The sequence below is a fragment of the Sceloporus occidentalis genome, unplaced genomic scaffold (genome assembly GCF_023333645.1).
Source record: "Sceloporus occidentalis isolate IW3139 unplaced genomic scaffold, rSceOcc1.0.p SCAF_5, whole genome shotgun sequence".
Lineage (NCBI taxonomy): Eukaryota > Metazoa > Chordata > Lepidosauria > Squamata > Phrynosomatidae > Sceloporus > Sceloporus occidentalis.
Window position 1 is genome coordinate 22107907 of NW_028316985.1, and position 26635 is coordinate 22134541.

The window sequence follows — 26635 nt, forward strand, 5'->3', positions numbered from 1 at the left end:
AGACAGGGACATTGATCCCACATTGTTGTTTCTTAACATCCTTGGTAGACAAAACATAGAGGGCTGGATTCATTAGAGGAAAAAATTCAGCTTTTAAAGATGGCAATGCTGATAATTATGATGATAATGATGGTTTTTGTCCAGTAAAATTTTTCTCAGAAATATAAATAATATATATAGTAATTAATATTTGTCATGGAGTTGGAAGTAATGTTGAAGGAAAAGACAAATCACTAAACAATAGAGATCTCGGCAAACTTTGGCCAGGATTCCGCATGATCCTTGCATAATGCAAGGTTGCGCCAAACCACCTTTCTGTGGTTTTTCCAGTGTGCCTGTTTACTGTCTCATTGTCCAGGGAGAATGCACAGCGGCTCTTTCTGCAGTTCCAGGATGCATCTCCACTGTAGAAATAATACAGTTTGACATCAGTTTAAGTGCTATAGCTCCATTCTAAGGGATCATGGGATTTGTAGTTTTACAAGATCTTTAGCCTTCTGTGCCAAAAAATGCTGGTGCCTCACAAAAAACTACAGTTAATCTGGTGTCAAACTGCATTGTTTCTACAGTGTAGATGCACCCTTAGTCAAATAAAGTGATACAATGAAGGCACTAACAAATAGCCAAGCATTATCCAAACAGTTGCACACCATTCATTTCAGAATAAACCAAATGATTTAATTTTCAAAGGGAACTTGATACAAATGTATACCTTATTTCAGTGGTTCCCAAAGCATGCCGCAGCAACCTCACAGGGGAGTTTATCACACATGAAATTTGAACTAAAATCCAAAGCAAATCTGAAGGGGAAACAGAGTCAATTCGAATCCAAGGCAATTCACGTGATTAATTATCTCATGTGAAGAGTGGAATTGTGGTCATTCCTGAGGCAAAGCGAAGTGAGTGCAAAATAAATTATCACACCAGTACATACCATGCGGAGTTACCAATTCAAATTGGTCCCCTTGTGCATGCTCAGTGGGGCTCTGAATGCATCGTGAACCTTTGTACTTCTGGGGTGAAGAAGGGGGCAATTTCCTTGTTCCATTTTCACGTGAATGCTAGCTTCACGTTTCTTCCTCTTCTATTTTCCCATCCCTGGCAGCCAAATCCAAATGGGTCCTCCATGTCAGAGCCCCCATCCATTTCAGCCACATCTACATCTATCCTCCTGTCATTCTCCTCATCCATTTCAGCTACATCTACATCTATCCTCCTTTCATTCTCCTTATCCATTTCAGCCACATCTACATCTATTCTCCATGTCAGAGCCCCCATCCATTTATTATTATTATTATTATTATTATTATTATTATTATTATAAAATTCTTTCACTGCAAAATAATCAGCATAGAAGCTGCAGCTTTACTTGGAAGTAAATCCTTTGGATCTGAAGGAGACCCATTTTGGAGGAGCAGAAATGATCTGGTTTGCCTTATTCTTCCGGCCTATGAGGGGGAGAATAGGCTGGCCCAGCTCCATCAGGGCAAGCCTGAAGAAAGAGGCTCCTCCCTCCTTAACTGTCATCTTTCGGCCTATGAGGGAGAGAATAGGCTGGCCCAGCTCCATCAGGGCTAGCCTGAAGAAAGAGGCTCCTCCCTCCTTAACTGTCATATTTCGGCCTATGAGGGAGAGAATAGGCTGGCCCAGCTCCATCTTAAAGGACAGATTTGAAGTTAAACTTATAGTGGTGGATCCACACTTAATTCTGCATTGAGCAAATCCTTTGAAGTCATTGGGAAAAAGTTAGTTATAACTAAAAGTCCTGCTGCTTTCAATGGATCTTTTCTAAACAAGACCAACCTAGATGAGGAGTGATCAACTCCAAGGATTGTGGGGCTATTGCTATTTTCACTCCCCTCAATTTTGCCATAAGTCTAATTATACTGCAATTTAGCAGCAGTCACCAAATTTGCCTTCCCCTCTGCAAATGAATTTTGGTGGTAAGGTAACTATGGGCCCAAACAGACAGGCCAAAATAAAGCTGCTTTGGGTCACTTTGGAGGTATGCTGTTTAAATGATACATGTGTCCTAAGAGTCCAGAAGCCACGCCAAAGCCACAATTTAGTCCTAAGGACTGGAGCGCAGCTTTGGGGCAACTTCTGGCCTCTTAAGATGTGTGTGTCATTTAAACATCATACCTCCAAAGTGACCTGAAGCAGCTTTATTTTGGCCTGTCTGTTCAGGCCCTATGTCAGCTTTCTATGGTGCATGTATGAGGTAGGGCAACCTTCTGCACCAGAAAACCCACTAAGACTGCAAAGCAGAAAGTCCACTTCCTTTCCCCAAGTAACAAGAAGAGAAGAACAAAGAGAAAATCACCATGACATTGCACCATGGACTGCAATGGAGGGGAGGAGGTGTTGCTTGGGGCAGTAGGACCACAAGACAGAAGTGGATCGGCTATATGGAGCCAATGTTGCTCACTCCTGTTCCATGGTGCTTACTTCTTAGATTAATTTCTACTGGCAAATTATGGTTCAGACATTAAAGAGGATGTTTATTGTTCAAGTGCAATCATGCAAATGATTTACCAAGCAGAAATGTAGGGCTCCTCATTCAATATCTATGATTTTCTGTTTGCTCTGTGATTCATGACACTTGTCACTTCCTAGTTGTTATTTTCTCTGTCTAAAACGGCATTACTTAAATTAATTCAGGTGCAGAGGAGGACATGTGTATTTCACTCCTCAATGTTCCTAACATATTAAAATTAGATGCTTCTGTCACACTATTCATAAAATTGTTCCTTGATTGATGCTACAGTTAGCATTAAGTACCATGGTATTGTTCTCTGCTGTGTCTTGATGCAATCCAGAATTTTGGGGAGGGATGAAATAGTTAACTCTTTGCTAAACGTTGCTATTTTTCAAAAATGAGTTGATAGCAGATGGCTGTTAAGGCTGAAGTTGCTACACTATTATGTCTTCTCTTACCTATTTCATGTTCCAGCTATTGTGGGATGAATGCAACAAAATCACTATGTCACATTTTTATTTGTATTGGTCAAAATACAGTGGGTTACTTTCACTAGTGTACTTGTTTATGGCAACAGAGTCAGAAGGTACCTTCTTCTTGCAGCGCCATGCACACTCTCCAAACCACCTACAGGGCAGTACTGTTCAAAGTGTTGAAAGTGTGAGTTTCCATGAATCCAAGAACAGTTGTGTCCAATAGAGACAAATATGGTATTATTAATAAACAAACAAACAAACAAACAACCCCCCCCCCCCCCCCAGATTTGTGGTCTCCCACATCAGACAGCCTGAACATCCCTGTTGTAGACAGTTGGAAAACTCTCCAAAGCTGGGTTTCAGCTGGCACAGAATGGTGCCATGGGGAGAGAAAGAATGTCTGCTGTGCTAACAGATGTCTGTTAGCATGACATTAAATGTAAGGCCATGCACTCCACACATGCCTGAGTGGTGAGAGTTTTCAAGAGTGGCATTTCAAGATAAAAACAGCCTCTGCCTGAAAGTACACTGGAAGTTTGCATTATATTTGTTGCAGTTGCTAGAGTGATGTCCCTGAGGTTTGTTATTAGTTATCTGAATTTGACTATGAATTCATCCAGCTCCTAACACTTGAATGTATTATGAACCCGAGCATCATTATTTCCAAAGCTTTCCCCCAAATCAGAGTGTACAATGGGACTTTGCACATCTATAATCAGTAGCCCAGCACCTCAAACTGTCTTCTTTGTGGGTATGTGAATGTGTAAAAAACAAAACAAAACCAAAAACCTTTCCTTTGTTCATGCCCAGTTGGTAGATCTGAAACTACAGGAGCTACAAAGTTCAGCTTCTCTGGAGGCTCATGTTGAGGAGTTTGTTTATGGTTTATGATAATTGTTGCTTTCATCAAAATCCTTGTCTGTTATAAGAACCATATGAACAAACAGAGGCTGGATGGCTGTCTATCAGGGGTGCTTTGATATTTTGTTCCTGCATGGCAGGGGATTGGACTGGATAGCCCTTGTGGTCTGTTCCAACTCTATGATTCTATGATTCTGTGATTCTGTTATTCTAGACTTCAAGACCAAATAAGATATGTGAAATCTTTTTCTTATCCTCAACAAAAAAGGGTGTCCTAAACATACCTTGTCCATAAAATGGTGATAAACGGAGATTTGTCAAACTTTGTTACTTTGTGTGTGTGCATGTGAGACAAAGTCACCACAAACAGTGTGTTTCATGCTACAAACCAAGTGTTATTGTGCAAACAAATTTGTTATAAAATACAAACAACAATTGAAAAATGCACAAAAACTCTTTTAGTCTTGGCCCAGTGGGGAGAAAACTCAAAATGATTTATTCTTGCATGCAAGAATTAAGAAAGCAAACATGTACATCCCTATGACCAAGCAATTATTTGTCTGGTGAGTAAACCTTCTCTGTTTAGATCAGTCTTCTTAATTGCTTCTTCCTGTCTCTAGGTATAAAACCATTTTGTTTCTTATGGTAAGTGATTGACTTTCTAATTGTTTCAGGCACTTAAAAAAAGCAAAAAATGAGATAATGTGATTGAGTTTCTAACTATGTGAACGGAATGCATAAACAAGGGGCTAATGGGATTGTACCACTGATCTGGCACCTGTTTGGTTTTATCCTGAATCTGCATGTGTAGGGGAAATCACTGAAGGAGAGGTTACCTAAATTCATGTAGCATCCACCATTTGAACAGTCTTTGCAATCACACACAGACCACTGAACATCTGTAAGGCCCCTAGATGAGTACAGTCAGCTCATTATTTTGATCTTTGCTCAATATACAAAGGGTTTGTGTGTGTGTGTGTGTATGTGGGGGTGGATGGAGGCGTAATATGAGACATGATCCAATGCACCCTCTGTACTTTGGTTCTCTGAGAATGGTCACTACACCATCCTGAATATATCTGATTTGTCTGATTTCAGAAGCTACACAGGTGTGGGACTGATTAGTATTTGGATGGGAGATCACCAGTTAATACATAATCTAGGAAAGAATCCTGCCTGAAACCCCAGAAATAGGGTTGCCATAAGTCAGGACCTCCAAACTGGGACAAATGTAGGACAACATTTTCAAATGTAGGGCATTTTATATAAAAATGTAGGACACTCAAAAAAACTGGATGATTTTTAAAAAATGTTAATATAAATGCATGTTTCTTAGGCATGCTCAAAATGGAGGACATTTTGGCATTATTCCTAAACAGATGGCAGAAATGTACTTCCCTTTCTGCCCAACCCCCCCCCCCCCATTCCAAAACCCACACTAAGCACATTTGGGCATTTCACATGGCTTTACTGAACATGGCCTCTTGCATATTGCAGAGGCTTATTCCATAACCAAACCCCTTGGGTTCAACACAAAATGTAGGACATTCAAACAATGGAGGACACAACCAACTAAAAGTAAAAACCATTAAAATATATAAACACATTAATATAAATCATATCATAGAGATCTTGTTGCACCTCTGAGACTAAATGCATCTCAGGAAGCAGACTCTTTCAGTTAATAATAATAATAATAATAATAATAATAATAATAATAGAATTAAGGGACATTAGGAGGCAGTGGTAGAGAAGGACCAGGGTTCTTCTTGGACCAGGGTTATGCTTGGACATAAACATACCCCACTGGGCTAAATCACACTCTCTCATCCTCAGGGCATGGCAATGTGTAGGGGAATTCAAGTTTCCTAAGGTTTCAGCCCTTGGTAAGGAAACAAAAATATCAAAACTATCAAAGCCAAGCCTGTGAGGGTCTAGCTTGTAAATCAGCAGAGCAGCAGAAATGGTCTTTTGTCTTAAGATGCTACCATAAGAACTGAAGCTGACACAAATTGCTTGTAGTTTAAAAAACAAAACTTTACTAATGGCTTAAATCTACATATACATGGAAGCTACATCCTAACCTATCTAGTGAATAGTTCATGTAAGAGAAGAAGTTTGTATCTCACCATCTTTCGGTGGAAAGTTGAGAGAGCTTGATGATGGAGAGACCGAAGGGAAAGCAGGAAAGATCTATTGTGCGAGAGAACTTCCTAACCAAGTTAGTTAGATCACATGATCTGTGTACCAACTTACAAAGGTATTTATTGCCCCTGTTTAGCAGAACCAAATAGCATGCAAATTGCAGAGTCTTCTGTTCTGAGTCTCTGCCGGGCTGAATGAAAAGCTCCCCCTCCTCCTCCTCCCTGCCTGGCTGCAGCCTCTCCAGCACAAACGGACGGAGGCTGCTTTGGAAGGGAAGACAGATCAGGCGTCCAGCTGTCCCGGGTGACAGAATGCAGAAGCCGGGAAAGACCTTCCCCAAGGTCAAAAAACCGGGAAGGTCATGGCTGCAGCCATGAAATGGCAAGCCTACCCAGAAAACCACTGACAGTCAGGGTCAGATGCACTAACAGATTAACTTTGTATGAAGCAGCTTTCTACAAACTCTCATATCTAGTGTCAGGAAGTAATGTAAGATGCCTGTGTCAAGCACTGACAGCACAAATATACTATATAAAGAAAGAGAATTTCTCTAACTGTACTGACCTGCTGTGGGTTAAGGAAAATTTTACTGCCCTGTTTCCTCTGATTACTTATGGGAAAAGTGTGGTGAGGTTTGCCCCACTAATAGTAAGAAAAGATACATGCTTGGTTTGCCATAAGGCTATAAGTTGCACACTTTGTTTGCTTTGGTAAATGAATATTCAGACTTAGCAACTAAATCTTATTCATATTACCAAATAAACATAGATCAGGGCAGAAAAAGATCTGTCCCTCACATGAGATTTGAAACAGGGGCCTAAAACTCATTCTATGTCTAGCTTTTGTTTCTTTGTAAAAACAAATTCTTAGCAAACACACTGCAGTACAGATTTATGCCTGAAAGACACATGCTTTAAGAAGTTACTTACTTCAGCATATCATACATGAATGTACATAAAGCACATAAAACTTACAGGCAACTATTTATTGAAACCATCAGATGATCTGATACATAACTTTATAATTTATAATGGCTAATTTTTGGACTATGGCTCTCAGAATCTCCAAGGCCAGAATGGTCATACTGACTTAGGGGACACTTAGAGTTGTAGTCCAAAAATAACTCTTCTAAGTTCTTTCCATATTTCTCGTCATGGTTGCACTATATACGTCATCTCTTCTGTCACCAGGCTATGGTTCTAACCATTAACATTATTACATTTTCAATTCTTAATTCTCAGATAGATGCTCTGCCCTTTAGGCTTCTGCTCTTTAAAGGTCCAGATTAAATTGTTCTCACCTTGATGAAGATGTCGGCTCTGTGATTTGCCTTTGCATACGAGCATGTTTGATGAGATGTTCTTTGAGAGCATTTTGGACTTCTGCAGGAATGTCAGGTGAGGTGTGGCTAATTTTCATGGCAGCCTCCAGGATCTTGGTTGAGGGCTTCCCATTTTCTTTAATTGTTTCCTTTTTCTCATTAGTTTCCAAAACCTCTGGGGGAGCGCTGGAGTTGCTTTGAGGGAGGCTCGTCACATTCGAAGTCATCGGCTTGCTCCTCCAGCATGGCCAACACAACTTCCAGAAGACAAAGAGAGAGACTAGCAGCAAGGCGAGTCCACAGAAGCTGACGACGACTGCGAGCAGGCTGACGGAAATGTCTGCAAATAAGGAGGCAAAGGAGAAATGCCCAGGCAGCTTTAATTGGTTTAATTGGTGGATTAGTCCATGATACAGTTGTCTTAACTGGGAGATTAAACCATTTTCATGCCAATCCTTTATGCTGGTTTACTCAGAAGTGCAACAGTGCACTTGTCAAATGGTGCAAAAGTGCATCAATTGTTCCAGAAGAAGTAGTAGTAACAACAACAACCACAACTTATTATTATTATTATTATTATTATTATTATTATTATTTTATTTCTTTCCTGTTTCTCCTCAAGGCCTGAGGTGGGCTACAGCATACTGAAATACTAGAAGACAACGTTAATATAACAAACGTGTGAATATACTGCTCTTTTAGCCAAGCTCTACTTTATTATGGAGTAGGAAAATCTGATAAAACACCCTACAGGAGCTTCCATAAAATATAAAAGGTGTGGATAATTTAGGATTGTGCTGCCCTTAAGGAAACCATTTTAGCACTAATTAAAAGATTGATTTAAAAAATAAGAGGAATATGACAGTGTCTACTGCAACAATTATAGTAAAGGTGTGAACTAGATAGCTTCATATGCCCAGTACCTCAATGTCTACATCAAAAAGCTGTTTCTTAAAGGAGATGAAAGATCAGCTCTATGAGTATCTATATTGGTGATGGTGCTTCTCTTCCTTCCTCCTCTAAAACAAATGGAGTTTCAGCAATGGGGGGGGGGGGCGAACAGAGGGAGAAAACAGGAGGGTTAGACATGGATGGTGACATGGTACATGCAAATACCCATAAAATGTGAATGAATGAGGCATGCCACTTTCATAGTGAATGCCTCATGTGGCAATAAGTAGAGTCACAAGATAGGGACAGGCAATTGCAGTGGGTCCAGAGGTCAGTCTTCTTCTCCTGGAACATCTCTGCCTCAAGTGATGCACATGCTGCCAAAATTACCCCTTCAAAATGGGAAGAAGCAAGAAAATTAGATGTGCCTAGAACATGCACTTTTCAAAACCAGAGGTGCCTGGAAATCTACTTCTAGTTTTAAAAAGTTCACTTTTTCATGTGAAAAAGTTCAGCCTCCCTCCTCCCAACCTATTTAAAAGCTGAATTGCCTCTCCTGGCAATTTAACCTATTTTTGTATGCCAGCAACAGAGCAGTCTGGAAAATCTGGAAGCACTGAGGACTCCATATGCAGCTGGGGGTCTCATTGTTTGTGTTCTCAGCTCACCCAGATTTAAGGGCTGTATTTATTATTTGGGCCTCTTGGGTCATTCCCAACTCTATCATGGGGTTTTCTTGCTAAGATTTGTTGGCCATTGCCTTCCCCTGGCCATGTCACGTGTGGATCAGAACACCTGTGTTTGTGTTTTATATGATACAGCTCTTATAGTTCCTAGCCAGCATGGCATATAACAAACATATGTACATATACAGAGCTTAATGAGCTGGAACATGAAGTTTTGATAGTTACAAATGTACCCATTATTGTCTGTTTTTATGAGTAATATGGTTGACTGTTAATCAATTACTAGGACAGGAGTGTCCCTGCTGTTAGGCAATGTGAGACAAGTACCTCAGATAGTGGATACTGAGAGGCACCTGTGGTAATTCTCCTCCTCATTCCTCCTCCAAGTCTGGTCATTTCTACATCAATCTGCTTCCACTGGGTAAAATGGACATCACTGTCCTGTCACCAGTGTTGAAGTAAAACTTGACTAACAGTCTAGCTTACTTCTGTACATGGAAGTGTGTGTTTTCCCTTCACCTTAGGTAGATGAAGGACAAACAGTTGGGGCCGAGTCAGAATGCTTCCATGGATATTTATTTTTGTGGTAGTTGTATCATCAAGGTTTTATTCATCTATCCATGCTTATCATTTGATGACTTCAGTCCCAAGTGATGAAGTGCATCATGGAAGTTCTATGGGCTTCCGCAACTTTCATATTTCCTTACACCAGCCCAAAAACTGTTTTTTTCAGTGCACCCTTGATATTGGCTGGGGTTTGGTTCCAGGACCCCCGTAGATACCAAAATCCATTATTATTATTACTATTATTATTATTATTATTATTATTATTATTATTATTATTATTTTGTATAGTGCTGTATGCTCATGTCCCATTAAATACAATGGCATAGTAAAATTGTTTCCCTTATATAAAATGGCAAAATCAATCTTTGTTTTTTGAAATATATATATTTTGAAATATTTCCAAGCCATGGATGACTGAAAGATCCATGGATATAAACTGTACGTACTAAAGTTCTTTATTCTCCACTTTTGGCTCTTCTTCTTCTTCTGCTAATACTAATAACAAAAGCAACAACAATAATGGTAATGGTTGAAATAATAGCAGCTGCAGCCAAAATCAGATTGGGTCAGCTTGATCTTCCCTATAGCTCCAATGCATTACTGCATACATTTGAAACATTAATGCTTACAATTCAGGGTTCTTTTATATATAAAAAAATAGGTAGACCACTGTACAATGGCTTTTATCTCCACACTATGGACTGACGCTGTGAATGGTTGGCATATTATTTTTCTTTAAAAAAAAGATGGACCAATTTCAGCATATTCCAAGAGCTAAATAGAGTAGCCAACCGTTCTTTTTAATACTTGAATACAATGGCACAGTGCTTGGTACATCCCACACAGCCATTATCTTTCCAGAGGGCAGAAGTGGTCTAGTAGCCTGTCTCTTTGTGTCTGAAAAAATAAATGAGAAAAGTTCAGATGCTCTGTATTTCACATAGCCTGTTCTGTGGATCTTTGGGTAACTTTCCTTCATTTTATGTGCATAATCTATTTGAATTATCTTCAGAGAAATCTAGTGATCATATTACTATCATGTATAAGGGATGAAGATGATCTCAACCCTTGGACAAAATAGTGTCTTTGCCCTTTCCCTTAAATGGACACACCTCTTTATCACATCCTGAAAAGAGAGAGAAGGGCACTATTGCTTTCGCTTCTGTTGTTGTTGTTGTTGTTGTTGTTGTATGCTTTCAAATAATTTCTGATTTATGGTGACCCTATCACAGGGTTTTCTTGGCAAGATTTGTTCAAAGGAGGTTTGCCTTGGCCTTCACTTTAGGCTGAGAGTATGTGACTTGCCCAAGGTCACCCAGTGGGTTTCATGGCTGACCAGATAACTGAACCCTTGTCTCAGTCAAACACTCAAACCACTACACCATACTAGCTTTCTTTTGCTTCTGTTACTGCTTGTAAATGTGTCCATATTTTATTTGATTTATAATCAAACAAGGGGGAAAGGGAGAAGGAATATAAATGAATAAATAATAATTTCTTTTGCTTCTGTTACTGTTTTTTTAAATTAATATTTATACATTTATATGAGGTCCCCTTTCCCCTAAAGCTAGGAATCAAGGTGTTTTACAAAAGTTAAAACAAATAAAAATGAAAGCATTTACAAAGACACAACGTAAAAAAAATACCAAAAATTATTGTTAAATTCTATTAGGCTATGCATGGAAATAAAATTAAAAAGGCAAAGTTAATAAAAGAGAACACTGCTAAAATTTTTACAGTCAGGTCCTAGAAGCCTGTCACAATACAATTTTTTTCATTTTCTGACTGAAAGATAGAACAGAGGGGCAGAAACAAAAAATCTCATTTTTTGCCCCCAAATATTCCCAAATGTGTGTGTGGGGGGGAATTTTTGCCATGTTTTTGCCCCCTTTATGCTAATTTAGGCCCAGTAAAGGCCTTTAAAAAAACCAAGAGGTAAACAATAAACAACGTCTGCTCATTTCCACAAAGGTTTTGAAAAAAAAACCGGCATGTTTTAGCTTGGCCTCACAATGAAGCTAGTGTCAGTATCAACTGGGCCTTCAAGAAGAGGTTATTTGACAACTAGGGTGCCACAGCAGAGAAGACCCTCTCTCATGTTGTCACACAGTGTATTGGCCCTGCTGGGAGGGGCAGGAGCATCACTAAGGGGTGCTGGGGGTTCAGACTGCACCAGGTGACACCCTAAATGGAGGTGACACCACTGGTCCCCAAACATCTGCCTTTTGGCAGACATGGGCTATGATGTTCACCTGCATACCTTTAAAATCTTGAAGAGATGGTGTGAGTGGCCAAGCCTCATGGAAGAAGAAAGGAGAGGCCCAGGTTTTCATTTTTTAAATTTTTAAAAATTTTACAGTTAAAAGAAATATTTTTAATTTTATTTTAAAACACCACATCTTACCAAAATTTCCCTTTAACCACATGAATCTATGCACCTATAAATACATTTAGACTGTACATATGATATTGCAATTTAAAGGTGTAATTTTAATTTTGCTAGTTGTTTATGTCACACCTGTTCCCATTGCATGCAATGATATATGAGAACTATGATTTATGAGTTACATTAATACAAAAATTTTTACTAAAGATCCTGCATTGTTTGGGATGTCAATGTGGGGGAGGATGTCAATGTGGGGGGGAATGACACCATGAATTACTGCACCAGGTAATTCCAATTCTTCTGATGCCACTGGGTGGGGGACAAAAAAGGCCCCTCCAGCAGATCTCACTCCATGGCTGGGCATATATATCAGGAGAGACAGTCCCTCAGGTCCCAAGGTCTCAAGCCATTTGGTTCTTTAAATACCATCACAAGCACCTTGAATTCAGGCTGGAAGTGTATTAGCAGCCAGTACAATTTCTTTCACACTGATGTTACATGGTTTTAATATGTTGTTTTTGTCAGCAACCTAGTTGTGTTTTGCACAAGCAACAGCTTCCAAATTATCTTCAAGAGCAGCCCTATGTAGAGCTCAGTGCAATAGTCTAATTTGGATATCATCAGTACATGAACTACTATGTCCATCTTATCCAGCCCAGGCCATAACTGGGGGACCAGCTCAAATTAGTGCAGGTAATCTGAACCACAAAGTCCTTTTGGGGTTCCAGTGTCAGAGATGGATGTAGACACCATGGCCCCACTCCACCACAGGGCCGGCTCTTTATACCGGTATGTTGATACCCTTTGTCTTCTTCCTCCACCCTAAGTGGCAGTCAGCTCTTCCTTCAGTTCCATCTTTCCTTGCCAACAAAATGCAGGTCTGTTGCCCTGTTCTAGCTAACAGATTTTAGAAGGCTAAACTTTTTGGTGGTACCCTTTCCTTCTTCTGTCCTAACTGAGATTCTAGCCCAGGAATGCCCCACCAGTTCCATGTGATCACTGCACCGGATTATTTTTGGTCACACACAGAGCCCCTGTTTTGTTTTTCTTTCCCAGTAACCATTACACCTATCAACCAATAGCCTTTCCATTTTTCTGTCAATTTAACTAGCCACCATGCACTCTGAATGGATGGCTCCCCCATCCAATCCCATCCCCGCTTTGCACCCCTGTGAGTAAGTGAGGGAACTTTAAATGTTTCCTGACACAGGCAGCCACAAGGAGAAAGAGAAAATGAAACATTTCCTCTCTGAATCCTTAATTGAATTAATTATATTGCTCTTGACATTAGCTCTTCATCTTCCATAATCCAACTATGCAAACCATGAGGTAATTAAGTTAAGACAGGTGTCTTCTTCCCCAATAATGAATAAGTGAGCAAACTTTAAATAAACACACATAGGATGGAGTGTGGACAGAGGGAGCAGTTTGGGGAGAGGGGATGAGGAGAGAGCCATGGCAGGTGGGATGGTGGCAGCAGTGGGACAAAGCAGGAAAGGGATGCTGGCAGCTGCTCCTATGGCAGTGCCTCAGTGGTGCATCACCTGAAAACCTTCCACATTTACCACAGTTGACTCCAGTGGCATCATTAGAGGAATTCAGATGGTGCGGACAGCACCAGATGACACCCAGAAAAGGGGTGGTTGGGTCTGCCACATACACCCTTACTGGCAGCTCCAGCCCAGGCTTCCTCCCAGGGAGAAAGCTTGGGAACAGAAGAGCATGGTCTTCCTGGCTGCTCCAGCTCTGGGCTTTCTCCCAGGGAGAAAGCATGGGCTGAAGGAGAATGCCCTTTTGGCCTCTGCCAGCCCCCTGCAGCCCTCCCCTCACTGGGTGACACCTGGCAAGGGAATGCCACTGGTTGACTCTCTGCTTGGCTAGGCTTGGCCATGGTGAAGTGAGCGGGGAAGGAGTACACTCAGCAGCACCTTGGCCAAACAGTTTCCACCCATCCTTCCTTGCTTTGCAATGGCACTGACTAGGGTGGAGCCTAGCTTAGCTTCTTCCCAGCTAGTGCCATGATTAAATGAGGGAGGGTGGGTGAGGTCAAGGAGTTGCTGAGCATTCTCCTTCCTCTCACTCTGCCATGACACTGGTTGGGGTGAAATCTAACCTAGCAGAGCATCAACTGGGGTGACTGAGGGCTAACTGAGCAGGGAGTCAACTGTGGTAAATTGATTCTGCTGGCTTTGGCCTGGCCAGTGCTAGCTTCTTGTTATTTTCTTATTTTGTTTAATTATAGATTATCTAAAAAAATGTTCTTTAAAGAATTGTTCAAACTTCGCATGATGCAATTGTAGCCACATTTGATTATGTGGGACTATTTGCACCTAAATGTGGATCTTTGTAGGCTATACAAGTAGCACCTAACTAAAAGTCTTATTAGATGACCTACCTCTAAGGTTGATGCAGATTAATATTCCTTGTTCCCTATTACAGTAAATGGAAGGAAAGGTACAGAGCAACTACCAAGGAAGAAACACTCTAGCAAATCCTCTTTCAAGATTACAAGCTTCCCACTTGTTTCACCAAGCATAATGTTCAAAAGTGACCTTAACAAGGAGCTCTAGAAACTCCTTTTTGAAGATTATCAGAAGGGTTATGAAGCAGTCAGTTTGACTGATTTGGTACATCATGTCCACTCTGTCCCTTGACATTCTAGTGTACTGTAGTTGCTAGGGAACTGAAGTGTGAATTAGGAAGTCCCTATTTCATAACCCTGCATCTGCAGCAAATCTATCAGTTTTGCAGACGTACTGTAGCTCAGTGACAGAGCATATGCCTTGCATGTGAATATTCTTTGCCAGTCTCGTGCTTGCAAGATGTTTTTGGACAACAAGCCCCAGCATTCCTTTCCTGGCTAACACTGATAGATCTTGTAGGCCAAAACAGTTGGAAGACACAAGGTTGGAGAAGGCTGGAAAGCTAATACCTGGGATAGATAGACAGAAAAACGAAAGCTGGAATAAAGCAGATTCTTTTTTTAATAAGTGGCTTTGTTGTTGTTGTTGTTGCTGTGTGTCTTCAAGTTGTTTCTGACCTATGGCATCCCTATGGTGATATTCAGAAAATATCATGGTGTTTTCTGAATGTGAGAATTCATGACTCACCTAAGGTCATGCTGTGGGTTTCCAAGGCCATGCAGGAATCAAACCCTAGTCTCCACAGTCATAGTCTAGTGCTCAAACCACCACACCACACTGGCTTTAACACACTCTAAATGACTTTAACATACTCTGTTTCTGCCAGACTATAGCCTTCAACATTTCATAGATAAAAATGGAGACACATGTAGTCAAGTAACATCAGAGTATGGTAAGTTGGTAAAAGACTCTCCTCCCTCCACTCCTCTTCCCACTGGCGAATTCAGTGCAAGGAACATTTGCCCATTGACTTCAGTTTGCAGCAAGTAAAATAAGCCAGATGACAAAGGCGGAAAGTGGAAGGAAGAGAAAGGAACTGGAATATTTTAGAAGTAGCTGAAAATGTGGAATTAGAAAAGGATTAATCAGGACAGTTGGATGGTATGCTACACAGGATTGGGGTTGGGGCAGTGTGAAGCTGGTATACATTACTGGGACCCAAGTACAGAAAGGAGCACAGGGCTTGAGTATGTTACATGTCCCAAATTCTGGTTTTTTAAAAAAAATCTGGTGGATAGTACGAAGAATAGGCATCAGCTTTATTCACAACAGGCCACCTCCATTTGGTATGGAGCAAAATGGCCTCAAATTATATACAAAATTCTATAGGGGTCTGTCTGTAGTGAGTGTGATTGCCACTTGTTGTTCCTGCCTTCATCTATACAGGCCAGTGACTTAGCCAAATTCCATATGGGACTTGTTGTTGTGTACCTTCAAGTCATTTCCGACTTATGGTGACTGTAAGGCGAACCTATCATAGGGTTTTCTTGGCAAGTTTCTTTAGAGGGGGTTTGCCATTGCCATCCTATGGGGCTGAGAAAGTGTGACTTACTAAAGTCACCCAGCGTTTTTTAGTGCCAAGTGAGGACTCGAACCCTACTCTCCAGAGTTATAATCTAATGATCAAACCACTACACTACAGACCTATATAAAACCAGTCTCAAGTCTTGTGAGAGGAGGCCTCTTATGAGAATCTTGGTTCTTGTGAGATCACTGATCTCACGAGAACCTGGAACTCTCACAAGACTTAAGATAGGCTTTAAATAGGTCTGCTTCATGAGTACTAGCCTGGAACAGGAGACATTTGTCCAATATATATTGCTGTTTGATAAACATGGCAACTCTAGGTACCTCCTCCCAATTTTGGGGGAGTCTAAACTCACTTTCAATGGCACATTCCTACATCTGTAATAAGGGGATAATAAAAGTCTACTGCACATAGTGAGTGCTATATACGTAACTATTGTTCTTTTTGCTAATCTTCCTATCCAATGATGGATCAGATTGTCTAAAAGCCAATCACACACACACACATATGGTGGACCCATATGGAATGGTCTACCACGCGATATTTTGTAAAAGGACACTGGAATGTTCCTTTCCCATGTAGCACATCTGCTGAATTTATTGGGAAATATTGATGTTGAATTCTTTGAACAGACAGTCTCTCACCCTTGTAAAAGAGCTATGTAATCATCAAGACAAGAAAAGTATAAATGTACTTAGGTTTTAAGGGTAAGAAAAGTATAAATGTACTTTGGTGTTAAGGATAACTCCTTCTGACAAAGCACTATAATTACTCCAGTTCAGCACACATTAGTCAGATGCTGTGAGGACAGCTTTTGCTGTCTAAGTATTTTGGATTTATACATGCTTTTAGACAGTGATATCTGTTCAAGGCTTTTGCATTTTGTATACTTTATATTGTGTGATTTAAGTGCTTAATTCTATTTGAGAGGAAGCTTTTATGGTAATTTAGAGGATCTTAATGCCTCTGAGCATAAACACTATTGGCAACCATCATCAGCTTTGTTTTGAAATGTGTATCAATAAACACATTCTTCCTTAAGAATAATTAGAAATTGCTTCATCCATGAAGCACACAATCATAGCTTGCCCTTTAAAGATTTTCCATTGAATCCAATGAAACAAGGAGATATACTTCCTCCTTAACATATCTCTGACCAATCAGGCTAAGATGATGTGACTTTCATTGGTTTCCTTGCCAATTAAGAAAGAATAAGCCAGTACTCAATATGGGTGAACAATGCATCTCATGTTTTAGGAATCTGGACTATTTACAGAGACTGGATTTCTCCACCTCAAAGGGGCCATTCAGACTACCTTTTACCCCAGATCAGGAACCAAATTATGTACATGAAGTTCATATTTGCCCCGATCCTTTCACAGGTGAGATTGAGGCTTGCACACCCGTTGAGGGGCAAATGCCCCTTAGTGCGGGTCTTCTGAAAGCAGAGTAAAAGCTGTATCTTTTTTTTTTTTAAACGGGTTTGGTGAATATGAACTTATCCCTGATCATGATCGGGTTAAATTCAGGGGAGGGATTTAGGTCAGAGGGAGGGCAGTGGGCAGAACATTCCCTCTCCTTCATTGGGGCTCAGGAAGAGGAGGAGGAAGGAGGAGCCGGGGGAAAGAAGGGATGCCAGGCAATTGGGGTGACTGATGGAGTGAAGGAGCCAGAGGATGGATGCAAAAGGCAATCAGGCCGAGCAAAGGGCAATCGGGGTGACTGACTGAGCCAAGGAGCTGGAAGAAGGATGCAAAGGGCAATGGAGTGAACAAAGGGCAATGGGGGTGACTGATGGAGCCGAAGAGCTGGAGGAAGGATGCAAAGGGTCATGGGGTGAACAAAGGGCAAATCGGGGTGACTGACAGAGCCAAGGATACAGAGGAAGGATGCAAAGGGCAATTGGGGTGCCTGAGAAAGGGTCACGTTCAGGGTAGGTCAGAGGGAGAGCACAGAATGGAACAAGCTTCCCTCTCGCACCCGGCAGCTCTCTTTTTATTTTTTATTTTTTATATATTTGACAATCTATGGGCATAGTTCTACAGGTAGATACATATATAGATTATATATTATTATTATTATTATTGTTATTGTTATATGTGTATGAAGCATTGGGGTGGCAGGAAGGATGCAGAGATGGCATTAGATTGCATTTTGGGGTTGAAAACAGAGGCAGGCATGGGAAGATCCATAATCTGTAGTGACCCAATACACACAACACACACACACACACACACACACACACCTGGAGGTTTTTAAATTTGACAGCATCTGCGCATACTGGCGCCTGTTTTTTTTTTTTTAAAGGGAGGGGGGAAGCACAGTTCCAATTGCCCAATGGCTGCAGGAAATGTCACGTGGGCGGAAATAAATTTGATTGACAGCAAAGGAGCCTTTTTTTAAACCGGTTCGGCAAATGTGAACTCTCCTCCAGAGCTGCATGGCATTCAAGGTTAAATTACCCTCATTGAGGTAAAATTTTAGTGGGCACTTGCTTCCAGAGGGATTCGGGGGGGTGGGGGGGACCGAATTTGCCCAGTTCCATCCAGCGCAAATAGGTGAGTCTGAAGATGGGTACTACAATCTTGCTGGAGTTCATCTGACATTGAACTTGGTGACTGTGGGCTGTTCATACTATACACACACACACACTCATATTCACACCAGAAACACACACACATACACACAGAAAGATTGAGAAGAAAGGAGGGGGATACTTTCTAATGAGAGTGAAAATGAAACCAAATCACTTGCTTCTTTTTATCTACCTGAATGCTCAGCCAAACTTTTGTTTCTTGGTGGGAATGGTAATGAGAATCCAGGTATAGTCAGACACACATTCTAGACTTTAGGAAAGCTGATTTTAGTAAACATAGAGAAATACTGGGGGTGATCCCATGGTCAGGAATACTAAAAGAGATGGGAGTTCAAGATGGATGGGAGTTTCTCAAGGGGGAGATACTGAAGGCACAATTTAAAACAGTTCCAATGAGGAAGAAAAATGGGAGGTGTCTCAAGAAACCAGGATTGATGACTAAAGAACTTTCAACGGAGCTAAGTTTTAAATGGAACATGTATAAGAAATGGGAAAAGGGGGAAATCATCAAAGGGGAATTCAAACAAATAGCTAGCACGTGTAGGGGTAAGGTCAGAAAAGCTAAAGTGCAGAATGAGCTCAGGCTTTCTAGAGAGGTTAAGAACAATAAAAAGGGCTTTTGGGGGTATGTTCACAGCAAAAAGAAAAAGGAGGAAATGGTAGGGCCACTGCATGGAGAAGATGGAGAAATTCTAACAGGGGACAGAGAAAAGGCAGAATTACTCAACATCTTCTTTGTCTCAGTGTTCTCCAAAAAGGAAAAGGGTGCTCAACCTGAGGACAATGGAGCAGAAGACACAATATGGGAAATCCAGCACATAATAAGTAAAAAGCTAGTACAGGAATACTATACCTTGTTAATCTAAATGAATTTAAATTTCTGGGACAAGAGGAACTACATCTAAGGGTATTAAAAGAGTGGCAAATGTAATCTCAGAGCCCTTGGCAATAATCTCTGAGAACTCCTGGAGAACAAGAGAAGTCCCAGTAGACTGGAGGAAGTCAAACGTTGTCCCCATCTTCAAAAAGGAAAAAAAAGAGGATCCTAACAATTATCGTCCAGTTAGTCTGACATCTATACAGTAAAGATTCTGGAGCAGATAATTAAACAGAGAGTCTGTGAAAATTTAGAAGGGAATGTCATAATCAGAAAAAGACAAAATGGGTTTCTGAGAAACAAGTGATGCCAGACAAATCTAATCTCTTTTTTTGATAAAATCACCAGCTTGGTAGATGAAGGGAATGCTGTGTATAATGCATACCTTGATTTCAGTAAGGCCTTTGACAAGGTTCTCCCATGATATTCTTTCAAACAATCTAGTAAAATGTGGGTTAGACAAGGCATCTGTTAAATGGATTTGTAATTGGTTGATTGGCTGAACCCAAAGGGTCCTCGGGAATGGCTTCTTTTCATCCTGGAGAGAAGTGACCAGTGGGGTCCCACAGGGTTCTGACCTGGGCCCAGTGCTATTCAACATCTTTATCAATGACTTAGATGAAAGAATAGGGGGCATACTTATCAAATTTGCAGATGACACCAAATTAGGAAGAGTAGCTAATACCCCAGAGGACTGGATCAAAATTCAAAATGATCTTGATATATTAGAAAGCTGGGCCAAAGCTAACAAAATGAATTTCAATACATAGAAATGTAAGGTATTGCACTTAGGGCAAAAATTGAAATGCATAGATATAGGATGGAGGACACCTGGCTGAACGAGACTACATGTGAAAGGGATCTACTGCCAAGATTCTGGTCCATGCCCTAGTGGTATCACAACTTGATTTCTGTAACTTCCTCCTGGCTGGGCTTCCTCTTTCTCATCTCTGTCCTTTAATCTCTGTCCAGCATTCAGCTGCACACATTATCTCATCTGCCCACCGCTCTGACCACATCTCTCCTGCGTTGGCATTCCTTCACTGGCTCCCCCTCCCTTTCCGTATTCAGTATAAGCCCCTGCTGTCGACGTTTAAAGCCCTCCATGGGCTGGTCCCTCCTTACTTATCAGACCTTCTTTCTCCTCACCTTCCCACTAGGGCCCTCCATTCTGGTAGACAAGGTCTGCTGTCCCAGCCCAGGATTTCCTCTGCCCCATCTCAGATTCGCCCCTTTTCACTCGCTGGAACTTTCTTCCCCTGCGAGCAAGAGCCATCACTTCTTTAACCAGCTTCAAAATGGAGTTGAAGACCATCCTGTTCAGAGAAGTGTTCCCAGGCATTGCATGATTGTCACTTGCTATTTGATGTTCTTTTGTTGCCTGTTTTATTGAACTATTTCGTGTATTGCTGTGTATTTTATATGTATTATCCTATTATTTCTTAGATTGTATGCCATAGGCAGGTTCACTCTTTTATATTTATTGTTTTTATGTACAGCGCTGTGCAAATCTACAGCACTATAATAATAATAATAATAATAATAATAATAATAATCTAGGAGTCTTAGTACACCACAAGTTGAACATAAGTCAGCAGTGTGATGTGGCAGCTAAAAAGGCCAATGCAATTCTAGGCTGCATCAATAGAAGGATAGTATCTAGATCAAGGGAAGTAATAGTGCCACTCTATTCTTCCTCGGTCAGGCCTCACCTAAAATACTGTGTCCAGTTTTGGACACCACAATTTAAAAAGGATGTTGACAAGTTGGAGTGTGTCCAGAGGAGGGCAACCAAAATGGTGAAGGGACAGGAAACCATGCCCTATGAAGAAAGACTTAGGGAGCTGGGTACGTTTAGCATGGGGAAGAGACGGTTAAGGGGTGATATGATAGCCCTCTTTAAGTATTTCAAGGGATGCCACATTGAGGATGGAGCAAACTTGTTTTCTGCTGCTCCAGAGACTAGAACACGGAACAATGGATGTAAACTCCAGGAACAGAGATTCCACCTCAACATTAGGAGGAACTTCCTGACAGTAAGAGCTGTTTGACAGTGGTACACACTCCCTTGGAGTGTGGTGGTGTCTCCTCCCTTGGAGGTCTTTAAACAGAGGCTTGATGGCCATCTGTCGAGGATGCTTTGATTGTGATTTCCTGCATGGCAAGAGATTGGACTGGATGGCTCTTGTGGTCTCTTCCATCTCTGTGATTCTATCATGTGGGCACTAGTCAGGAGTTTTAAGAAGTAAATGTTCTAACCCCTGACCACTATTAGAAAGGTTTGAAGAAAGGGGAGCACATTCAAATCCTGACTATTTTTGTATGGGATGTAAAAATTGGGTGGGGATCTCTACTGGTTGAGACTTTTCTGACTCTGCTGCTTGTCTCCCACAAGAACAATGGAAAAGGCACAGTTGTGGTGGAACAGAGTGCTTTCTCCATGGTGGCTGCTCTAAAGTTAGGAAGAAACATCCAGCCTTGCTGCCCCAAATGTTTTGGATAAGGAATCTCAACAACTCGACTGAGAATTCACAGCATGCACTCTACCACTGGACAGTGCTCCTCATTTCTAGAAGGAAAAAAAATCTTACAAAGCACCTTGTATATATATATTTCACTCATGCTCCTCAATAGGTACTAATGTATTTTCACCCTTTCATGTGTTCATGGAACAGAACCTCTTCATTCAGGCACATTCTTTACAGTAGATGTTGAGGATATAAGAGCCATAAAAACCACCAACTTGATAGTGGTAACATAAAAGGCTGCCTTATACAAGATCACAGTATATGGCATTTATTTATTAGAAATGTTTAGGTGCCCACTTTTTCATCCTCACCCATACTAAAACTGCCTCTAGAGTCCAGTAGTCTTACTCCAGCTTTCACCAGCCTAGTGTCGTCCAGATATTTTAGTCTACGACTCCCATGATAGCCAACCAGGATGGCCAACAGTGAGAAATGATGAAGTTGTAGTCCAAAACGTTGCGAAGGCACCTCATTGAGGAAGAGGACTTTCATTGGACTGGGTGTAGAGAGTGGTGCTGGAGAAGAGTGCTGAGGATCCCATGGATGACCCAAAAGATGAACAAATGGGCCCTAGAACTGATAAAGCCTGAACCCTCTCCTGGAAGCCTGGATGACCAAACTGAGGTTGTCATACTTTGGACACACCATGAGAAGGAAAGACTCATTAGAAAAAGCAATGATGCTGCGAAAAGTGGAAGGCAGCAGAAAGAGAGGAAGACTACATGCCAGATGGACAGAGTCAATTAGAGAGTCTTGGTGGTGTCTCATTCACATGGTCACCATGACTCAAGGACCACAACAAGCTTTTCAGGCTGTTCAAAGGCTCTGTTATCCATTATGTGCCAAAATCAAATCAAATCCCTGGTAAGATCAGGGACTAATGCCTGCCTGAGCTGGGGAAGCACATATCTGACCCCAGTCGGAAGCCAAATAGCACACTGGATAGACAATCTGAGTAATCAATGCATTTTGTAGGTGCTTAAGAAATACAATTTAAAACAAAACAAAGTAGAATCATGGAACCATAGAGCTGGAACAGATCACAAGGGTCATCCATTCCAGTCCCCTACCATGCAGGAACATAGAATCAAAGCACCCCCAACAGATGGTCATCCAGCCTTTGTTTAAAGACCTCCAAAGAAGGAGACTCCACCAATCTTTGAGGGAGTGTGTTCCATTGTCGCAACTCTTACTGTCAGGAAGTTCTTCCTAATGTTGAGCTGAAATCTCTTTTCCTGTGGTTTGCATCCATTGCTCCATGTCCTAGCCTCTAGAGTGGCAGAAATAAAAGCTTGCTCCATCCTCACCATGTCATCCTTCAAATATTTAAACAGAGCTATCATATCAGCTCTTAACCTTCTCCTCTCCAGGTTAAGAATACCCAGCTTCCTAAGTCACTCCTCATTTTCTCCCTTCAAAAGTCATTTTCACATATCCCTTTTCCTTCTTGCCAGGACCTCTCCCTTTGCTTCTGCAGCAACAGATAGTTTGAAGCTTTCATAACTCCTGCCACCTGTTGCCTTGTCTGTGAGCATGAGAAGAGCATCAGATTCTGCTCTTATAAAAATTGACAGGAGCATAAGTGCACTGAACATAAAATAACTTAAAACTACAACAGTCCTTTGGTGTTCTTACACATCAATGCCTTTCATTATCATGGTTCAGCTATATCCGACCAACATCTAGCAAAGAGTTTTATAATCAAAGTAAAATCTCTTCTCCTTAGGTAATGGGAAGAACATTCCCTCTGCCTTGCCTCCCCATTTTTCTTATTCAGAAAGGCAAATGTGGATGCAGAAAGGTGAAGACTTTTTAAAAAGATAAATCAGCCAGTTCTTTTGAGAATTCATTAGCAAATGGTGGAGGCTAACAGGCTGAAACATCTCGGGTAGATACCAAATGCTTTTAGCTCTTAAATGCCCTTCTGCCAGCACCTCCTTTGCCTGAGACATATGAAATTGAGTGATTTTAATTAAAGGGTGCATTTCTTTTAACTGTGTGTCTGTGGCTGGCTGCATCTGCACTGCAGAAGTAATCCCATTTTAAACCATTTAACTACCATGGAACAATGCTATGGGATTCTGGGAAATGTAGCTTTGTGAGAACTGGTGCCACAACAAACTTAAGAAGAGATATCACAACATGAATATTCATTTCTCTAGTTCTCTCTTGCCTAAACTGACCCACAGTGGCTCTCAAAGAGTGTTTTGTCTACCCTTACAAAGGGATTCAGTATGCAAAAGTTTCCTGCAGCATCTTTGATACTAAGGGTGCATCCACCCTGCAGAAAAAAAATGCAATTTGACACCACTTTAAGTCCTGTAGCTCCATTCTATGGAATCCTGGGAATTGTAATTTCAAAAGGTCATGTGCTTTCTCTGCCAAAGAGTGCTGGTGCCTCACCAAAAACTACAAACCCCAGGACTCTGTAAGATGGAGCCATGGCAGTCAAAGTGATGTCAAAATTAGATAGAGATAGAGAACACATACATATTATATATCGATATATCTAGCTATACATTATAGATATAGATATAGATATAGATATAGAGAGAGGATACATACATATATAATATCTGTCTACATATTATATATATAAAGAAAGAGAATACTATCTATCTATCTATCTATCTATCTATCTATCTATCTATCTATCTATCTATCTATCTATGTGATCTATCTATCTGTTACAGATATAGATAAATACATACTAGATAGATAGATAGATAGATAGATATGGAGAGAGAGAGAGAAAGACAGAGACAGACAGAGAGAAAATACATACATACATACATATAAACACACACACACACACACACACACACACACATAGAGAGAGAGGGGGGGGGGAGAAAGAGGTGACAAATGGAAAGAAAGCTTCCCTAAAAACTGCTAGAGACTTTCTTTGCTTGTGGCCACTTGTTGCCATGTGCCTTCAAGTAGTTGTTTCTGACTGAAGGCGAACCTATCCCATTGAAAGCAACCAGGTGTGAAAATACATGCACTGACCCTAGTTCTGAGCTCAAAAAACCCAGTGTGAACAAGGCCAGATTTGTTCAGAGGGGGCTTGCCATCGCCTTCCCCTGAGGCTGAGAGAGTGTGACTTGTCCCCCAGTGGGTTCCCATGCCTGGCTGAGCGGGGGATTCGAACCCTGGTCCAGTGCTCCAACCAACCACTAGCAACAGGGCTCTTCACAACCCACAAGTTTGCCCTTCCTTGGACCCCACTTTGGCCGGATCCCGGTGGGTTCTCCTCCCATCCAGCCCCTATATCCCCTATAGCCTTGCCTATATAGGAATGAGGCTTTGGTTTGCTCTAGGAATGGGGGCCAGAGGCGAGGCCATCCGTTTTCCAGCCCGACTCAGCCAGCAGGGCAAGTCACACTCTCTCAGCCTCAGAGGATGGCCATGGCACAACCATTCTGTAGAAACTTCAGCTGAGGGTGGCCAGAAGTCGGAGATGACCTGAAGGCTCACAACAACAACAAGTTGGAAGAGATGCCCAAGGGCTATCCAGTCCAACCCTCTTCTGCCATGCAGGAACACACAAGGAAAGCACTCCGGACAGATGGCTATCCAGCTTTTCCAGAACTCAGAAGGGATGGTGCCAGCCAAGACGCCTCTTCTTTGCCTCTCAAGGAAAGGAAAGGAAAGGAAAGGGGAAGAAAAGAGAGGACAGGAGAGGAGGACAAGAAAAGGAAAGGAGAGGAGAGGAAAAGGAGAGGCAAGACTGTAGGGAAGGGGGCGGATGAACTCCTGGGAAGAAAGTTGAGCCGCGCTCCCCGGCCGCCCCCTCAGTCCCTCTCCCGGCTTGCCCTCAGCCTGCGCCCCCCACGCCCCTCGCCCGGCGTCTTCTTAAGTCCTCCTTCCTTCCTTCCTTCCTTGACAGAGAGAGAGAGAGGGAGCCCGGAGTACCTTGGTTGGTGGTCTCCAGCGGGAAGATGCCCGAGCATTTCTCCAGCTCCACTTGGCCCCCCAGGCAGAGCTCGGAGATGATCTGCAGCGCCTTGTGGCAGAGGCTGCCCACGCCGTCCTCCGGGCGGAAGCTCATCGCGGCGGGGCTGCCTTTGGCTTTCCCTTTGCCCTCCGCGTCCTCCTTCCTTCCTTCCTCTGGCCTCGCTCTTAAGCCATGGCTCCCTTCCTGGGGAGGAGGAGGAGGCGAGGACCGCTCAGTCTCCCCTTCCTTCCTCCCATCCTCAGCGGAGATGTGATGGAGAAGCAGGAGAAAGAAGAGGACCAGAGAGGACCAGATCCCCAACTGCAGAGAAGAGAGAGAGGAGCCAGTGGGCTGGAGGGGAGGAAAGTGTGTGGAAGGAGGAGGAGGAGGAGGAGGAGGAGGAGGAGGGGAAGAGGAGCAGCAGGAGGAGGGAGAGGGGCTGGAGGGGGGGGCTGTACTTGGGAGTGTAGTTCTCTTTTGGGGGGGGGGGTTAAGCAGGAAAAAAGAAAAAAGAGGGCCTGCGGAGTGTTTGGGGCAGGCGTCTGCTGAGCCAAGGGTAGCCCAGGGCTAGGGCTTGCCAAGGGGCTCCCAGGGATGGCAGGGAGGTGGATCTGGGGAGGAGAGGGACCGGGGGGTGTCTCTGGGAGGGATCGGAGGGAGGAGGTTGGAGGTCGGGGGCTGGTGTGCAGCTCTCTCTCTCTGGCTGCATCCACACTGTAGAAATAACCCGGTTTGGCCCCGCTTTAACTCTTTTCTGGCTCAAGGCTATAGAATTCTGGGAATTGGAGTTCGTTGTGGGGCCACAAAGGAGGCACCGCAACAATGTAGGACCTTGGAGGAAAAAGCTGCTAGCGCAGGGTGAGAGGTGTCCTCAGCACAAAGGAGGACGGGGCACCACACAATGCAGGACCTTGGGGGAAAAGGTGGTTAGCTC

The 26635-nt window shown here is 42.2% G+C and overlaps 1 protein-coding gene across 1 annotated transcript in view; it reads right to left on the reverse strand.

Annotated features, from left to right (window-relative positions):
* Positions 1 to 26010, reverse strand: part of SYT10 (synaptotagmin 10) — a 60131-nt gene extending 34121 nt beyond the window's left edge. Inside the window, exons 1-2 of the mRNA XM_089526705.1 lie at positions 25680 to 26010; positions 7262 to 7622 (exon numbers count right to left, since the gene is read on the reverse strand). Of these exons, the coding sequence (XP_089382831.1) occupies positions 7262 to 7622; positions 25680 to 25815 (497 nt within the window). The 5' untranslated portion in view covers positions 25816 to 26010. The remainder of the gene's footprint in view (positions 1 to 7261; positions 7623 to 25679) is intronic.
* Between the last annotated feature and the right edge of the window lie 625 nt (positions 26011 to 26635).